General features: G+C 43.4%; 1 protein-coding gene across 1 annotated transcript in view; it reads left to right on the top strand.

Moving 5' to 3' along the window:
* The first annotated feature begins 1635 nt into the window (after nucleotides 1-1635).
* iqsec3a (IQ motif and Sec7 domain ArfGEF 3a) overlaps nucleotides 1636-6972 on the top strand; it is a 123315-nt gene continuing 117978 nt past the window's right edge. Inside the window, exon 1 of the mRNA XM_085252707.1 lies at nucleotides 1636-2477. Coding sequence (XP_085108833.1) covers nucleotides 1882-2477 — 596 coding nt within the window. The 5' untranslated portion in view covers nucleotides 1636-1881. The remainder of the gene's footprint in view (nucleotides 2478-6972) is intronic.

The raw sequence follows: 6972 nt of genomic DNA, 5'->3' as shown, positions 1-6972 counted from the left end.
AACTGATTAATAAAGAACCGTCTGTATTTGAATAGCAAACAATTGAGAAAAAAACTAATTAGGCCATAAAAAACTTTACAGAAAGTTCGCCTACACATTTTCAGTGAATGAAAATGCAATGATTAAATGCAACTCCTGAATACCGCCCGAAGACACTCTCAGTGAGATGCATTTTAATGTGTGCCAGGAATCACCTCCACAAGTTTGCTGTATGCTAACTGCTTTGTTGACTGTTTTTTTTTTCTTTTCAAAGACTAAGCAAGATGGAGACAGAAAATCAGCCTACGGCTCCTGATCCAATTCAGGGGTGGGTGGGTCATTGCCATCTACACAGCACAAACCTTCAGATTTGTTTGCATAAAAACAAAAAAGTGGTGAACATGATTATTTCATCAAATCATCACTGTGCTGCTAAGTAGGGAGCACTGTGCCTTTCTTTTGGAACCCAGAAAGAGGAACCCCCCCCCACCCCCACCCCCACCCCCGCCGCCCAAAAGAGAAAAAAAAGCCACCATCTAAAACACAAAGACTGCTGTGTGACAAAAAGATCACCATGAGCGATACTAATCACATCACACATTCATATAGTGAGCAGGGAATTGCATCTAATTCAAATGCTGACGTCGAAACATCCAGCAACTCCCAGCTTTTATTATGATAAAATATTACCTGATTTCAAAGATCAGAGATGGAGGAAGAAATGATACCACGAAGGGCTTTGTAGACAAACAGGAAGATCTTGAAACTGTTTCTAAAGCTCACTAGCAACCAGCGGGGAGAATGTAAAACAGGTGTAATATAATCTCTTTTTCAGGTGCCTGTGAGGAGCTCAGCAGCAGCATTTCAGACAAGTTGGAGAGGGGACAGAGCAGACTGACTGAGACCAGCATAAAGTGAATTGCAGTAGTCCAAGCGAGAGGAAACAAGGGCATAAGTAACAATTTTGCAATCTCTCATGGAAAGAAAAGGCTCATTTTTCAAAATAGAGTTGAAATGGAAGACACTAATTGGTTTAAATTGCAGATCTATGTTTAATTTCTGGGTAGCATAGTTGTGCAGTGTTTACCGTTGTTATTTTCTAGAGAGAAGGTTCTGGGTTCAAACCTTCTGGTGTGGGCGTGAGTGTGAATGGTTGTCTTAATGTTCAGTATTATTTCAATTCAGTTCAGTTTTGCTTATATATAATATAAAGGCACTTTATACTGCAAGATAAGACCCTATATCTGGAGAAAACCCTAATAACCAAGCAATTTCTCCCTTAGAGCAAACACTTTGTGAAAGTACGGAGGAAAAACTCCCTTTTCAGGGAGGTGTAGCCATTTGTAACAGCTAGTTGGCATTGAGGAGAGAGAGAAAAGAAGAGAAGAGAAAAGAAAAGAAAAGAAAAGAAAAGAAAAGAAAAGAAAAGAAAGGGAGGAAAACGTGGGGAGAGAGTAGAAAACACAGAATAAGGGAGAAAGAAACAAGACAAAAAAAAAAAAACTGACTGGACTGTTGCCTGTGGGTTGGGCAGCAGCTTTCACGTTTAACGCTTTCACGTTTAACGTGAAAGCTGCTAGATTAATTGCCCTGCGTGTTTACATCACTGGTCCACTACGGCCCCGCCTCCGGACTCCGGTGATGCTGATCCCCCCTTGCATCAGCACCATTTCTGGTTTCCTTGCAAAGTACTGAGAGAGAGAAAGAGAGAGGGGGGTGGGGAAAGAGACAGGGAGAGAGCGAGAGAGAGACTCAACCTCACCAGAGCGTAGAGGCGTCAGACTGCCGCCACAGCATCTCGGTTACGCACTGTTCAGAGGCCCCATCGACCGATCACCGCTCCAGAACCAGCTAAAGGAGAAGTCAACATAGCCGGGCGCGTTGCCACAGCTACAGTCAGTAATGGAGAGCCTGCTGGATAATCCAATGAAAGCCGTTCTTTATCTGAAGGAGCTCACCACTATCGTCCAGAACCAGCAAAGCCTGATCCAAACACAGCGCCAGCGCATCGACGAACTCGAGCGGAAGGTGGAGGACCTGATCGGAGAGAACCGACAGTTGCGGGACCCCCATCACTACGTCCAGCAGCCCTCTCAGCACCACCATCACCACCACCACCACCACCCGACTCACCGCAGCGCCAGTCCCCAGGCGCCGGCCCACCTTCACCCACACCCGGGAAGCAACAAAGCTGCGGCTCATCTCGGCCAGCAGGCGCATCATCAGCAGCCACCACCATCCCAGCAGCAGCAGCATCAGCAGATTACCGGTCTGTCGGCCCAGCCTCAGCAGCAGCAGCAGCACCCGACTCCTCCTGCACCGTCTTCCCACCACCCACAGCAGCTGCAGCTCGTTCCCACCTCGCCGCAGTCGCCCAAAGCGAGCCAAGCCAGCCCCGACTCCGCCGAGGAGGACAAGAGGAGCCCCTGCTGCAAGTCGCTTGTTCCGCAGACTCCAACCACTCTCTGCCGTTCAGTGGGTCTGGCCAGGAAAGCGGAGTAAGTAGCTTTCGTGCTGCGTGCACTGCATAAAAAAGTTCCATTAGTAACATTAATAATAATAATGATGATGATAATGATAATAATGTGCCTTTTCCCAAATGACCTTTAATTAAAATGACAGAAACTGCTCTGTGTCAAACAGGTGACATTACTTCCCCAGATCTGCAGACTTTCTTGCCTCTCATGAATATCAGATTTAGTGACCTGAGTAATTTGTTCTACATATTACATTACTGTGACGTTACCTATTTTATTGCAGTTTTTCCAGGCTAAATATAGCATATATAGAGTCCCTTCCTAAGTAGCCATCATGTCAAGTCAGTGCACGCACACACTATAACAGACCACAGTGTCTGTATGAGCTCAGTGCTGGACTCCATGTGATTTCACTTTGATTTACTTAACATCCCGCTTTCAAGCTGAGGCCTAATTTTCTCATTCAAGTTCCTCCTGTATTTTCACATTGTTCACTCTCAGTCACGCTCCCATTAGATCAAATGAATACTTAATGGATATTGATTTCAAGGACCGAGACTGGCATTTTAACTTGGGTTAATTTTGCACCAAGGTAGAACGTGACCACCTTTGCACGACCAAACAGTGGAAAGGACGTTTTTTTTCTTTTTCAGGAGAGTAGAACTGAAATGTGGTTCATTTATGCAGTTTACATGCTGTTCTCTTTGAGATGAGGTTACAGCGCTCTGCCCCCTCGTGTTTCCACATTCTGACTGTGGAATGCATCTGTTAAAATGCATCTGTTTTTAGGCACAGCTGAGGTAGCAGTTTCACAGGTGCCAGGAGTGCCTGGTGACATCGTAAACACCCATCTTAAAACATCAAGCAACTCCTAAAGGCACATCACTGACTCTGAGACCAAATGTCACCAATTTTGCTTGGAACACACCTACATGGAACTTTGATAGTGCAGGCTGTGGGTAAAAACAGCACACTCCTCATTAAGACAGAAACGGAAACACACAAGAGGAGCAATCCAGCAGGAATAAAAGCAAAGATAGAAAGACATTTTGGGGCTGTTTATAAATCGCCTAACAGCCACGTCAGATTGAAGCTGAATTTTCTGCTTTTTATAGAAGTTTTGCAATTATGGGCATCTTTACCGCAAATAAAACATATAAACCAAAATGTAAATCATCAGCAGCTATTTCTATACAAACTGATTATTTACTACTTGTCTTCGTCTTACTTGACAGTAAATTGCTTATAACTTACACAAAGACACAAGCGTTGGCTCTGCAGCCACTTTTCACCAACAAATACATTAATGGAGCAAAAATTAATAAATGAAAATAAACACTGTCTGCATTAGCTGAAATTTTGGACGGCGGTAAAAGGTCAAAGATCAAATATTTACATATCTTATATCAATTAATCAATACAAATGATGGATAAAGGTATAATAAATACATATTGTCTGTGACCTCCTTTTATGCAGCTTTAGTTAAAATGTACAGAGAAGACTGATGAGTGTTAGTATGCATCTATATGAATAGATTACTAGTTTGACCATTTCAACTGTTTTTATGCCATTTCTGTGCATCTTAAAGTTTCTCCTCTGTGTCACCTTCTTGCTGGATAACAAATCCTCCACAAAATTGCAGGTGTAGTGCAACTGATTTTGATTTGATTTGCATCATTTTTTCCCAGTACCTTTTTGTCATTTACAGCATACATTCGAGCTCACGGGTTCTGCAGGGCTCACATGGCATATTCTGATCGGCGTTACAAAAATCCCCTTTGATTCAAAGTTGTAAAACAATAAAACCTGCAAACCTTTCGTATTTAAAAGCGCCGGAGTTGCTTCAGAGGTTTCCGTGCTGCTGATGTTGTTTGCCTCCTGCAATCAAGGTCACATGAACTGACTCTTCCAGATCCGCACAGTTACAGAAACAGTGCACTGCACTGAGCCCCATCTGCTCCACTTGGCTGCATTTGCATTGTTTTTGTTAATCCAGATTGATTCATCATGCCATTAAGTCGTAATTTCTAAAGAGTGCAGGGCAGGAATGGTACCCACACATGCACAAACACACACACACACACACACACACACACACACACACACACACACACACACAAAAAAAATCAGCAACACACAAACTCACACAGTATGAACTGTACACATTGCATGTGATTCAGTAAGTAGGTTCAATTGTTGATTCAGTAACCATGCCCCCTGACAGTTCCACTAGGGTGATGAACAACAAGACAGAGAGATGATGAGATGGACACAATTCAAAAGAGCGTATGGTACGATATCCCATCGTTAATGTAAAAGCGGTGATACATAAAATGCGCGAGACGTGAAGCAGCATCGTAATTTCCACTTAGAGCATTGATCTCGGTCAGGCAAGATTGTGAGTCGTCGCGCTGTCACTGCTGCAGGAGAATAGATACATTTCGAGTAATGGGAGGGTGACAGGGACACATTGCGAGCATCCTAATAAGCCGTGCATGTAAATGTACCTGTATATTTATCTATTCTATTTGCTGGCCAGTGACTTCTGGTTATTCCTATCACACAGCAAGTGTTGTGTAACAAGTGGCTTCTCCTGAGAAGTCTGTGGAAAATAAATGATGAGCGAAGCCCGCCACACACTTAAGCAAAAGAACAGGGTACAGGCTTTCTTCCTGACATCACTAGGGTGTCTGTTTTCTGCTGTTTTCAGTGATACTGCTAAACTCAGATTTGCCCCACTGCTTGCAGTAGCTTTACATTATGAGCGTGGTATTGATCTTATCTAACTCTCGGAAAGAAAGCAAATAAATATATTTCCCCAAAGTTCACATGCCTATTGATCAGTGTAAACAATGAACATGTTTTATTTATAAAAGCATACATTTAGGTATGCTTTCCAAAGAAACAAGCTGAAATTAGCAGTCAAACGTGCTGATGTGGAGGGATTTTCACGGTATCTCAGTATGTCTTTTGAAATAAATTTTTGTACTATATTTACATGCACGTATTTTGCACAGTTGCACAAAACAGATGCATAGAAATCTCAGGAAAAATAACCCAAATAGCATCAAGAGGTTCTTGCATTAGCTGCAGAATTAAACAAATAATTCTTGACTATTGAGATGTAATGGATTTCCAGCTTAGCCGCCAGCTCAACTAGGTGTTTTTGTTTGATTAAAAGACAGCAGAAAATCCATTTGCAAAGCTCTAAATTAAAAATTAAATGCTCGCTTGCTCCCGTCATGCATTTCTCGCCTCCTTCATTATTTTAGCACTGCGAATCGAGGCTGTTTTCAGCTTTGAGCGTCGAACTTGGCTGAAAAGTTGTTTCTAGTAACTTCTCAGAAAGACAGTCTGAAGTGTTGCAATTGTGTTACTCAGTCTGAGGCAGATTCATAAAGGGCCTGTGTGATCTAAACGCAGCAATCCTGGCTACACCTCTTTCCTCGTCACCCTTTTTCCGTCAACTGCGCCTCCAACTTTCTCGACTTCCATTGTTCATATTCTCCCAATCTTTGACTCCTTCCTCATTACTTGTTTTCCATTCTCAGCTGTCCATCTGCTTGTCTTTTCCCACCCTTCATTCAAACTCCCTCTCTTAAATTTCCTCTTCTCCACATGCCTTCATATCATCATTCCCCTCCCCACTTCCCGTTTCCCTCTTAATCAGCAGCTTATGCTTCAGGAACCACCTCTGCTGTCTGAATCAGTATTCAGACCAGTCCTCAAACCATCAGGCTCTCCACCACTTAAACCATCTCCTGACTGGACTGGAACCTTCAGTTCACCCTGCCTGCTCTGTATAGGGGTTGCCAAGTATGTGTGTGTGTGTTAAAACGTATGTTCAGGAGGGAATCGAGGAGAGTGACATTAAGAGTAGGCGAGGTGGTGCGTTTGTGTTCATAGGGGCGACTGAGGTGGAAATCCCTGAGTTCTCACTTAGCTCCAGGTGCTTCTCTACCGTTTTTTGTACCTCCCACACACTCTTACAGATATAATAGGCCTCTCGCCTTTACACACAAAATGCTCACTAATGCAGATAAAACCCTGACATGCCACATGGCAGCCTGCATGTTTTTCCACATTGGCTGCAACTCCCTCTGCACCCACCGTGCCCTCGTTTTCCCTCCTACCGGGCCTGCACCAACTGGAGAGCAGAATGTATGACATTTCACATGCCATTTCCTGCCTGCGACCGTCTCCTTCAGGAAAATCATGTGTGTGTGTGTGTGTGTGTGGGGGGGGGGTTCCACATAACTCTTCTAGATTGGGATTTCAGTGAACGCACATACACTCACAAATACATTGTTCTGATGCTCTCAGATCAATGAGCCTGGAGCTTGACAGTTCATGCTCTAACACCTAAGCCATCACTTTAAAGGCCCGCTAGCCTTGATCCTATTAAATCTCTATTCTAAGGCTAGACTTTTGCTTTTATCAAAATTTATTGTCTGCCTTTTCTCCAAATAATATTCTTCATCATGACTTTACAAGAGCACTGTGCAACCAACACAA

This window comes from Mchenga conophoros, linkage group LG17 (assembly GCF_057382185.1).
Source record: "Mchenga conophoros isolate Kocher_MC1m ecotype Shallow Benthic linkage group LG17, M_conophoros_male_GT1.1, whole genome shotgun sequence".
Lineage (NCBI taxonomy): Eukaryota > Metazoa > Chordata > Actinopteri > Cichliformes > Cichlidae > Mchenga > Mchenga conophoros.
The sequence above is the reverse complement of the archived record's forward strand: the minus strand, read 5'-3'. Positions and strand labels throughout refer to the sequence as shown.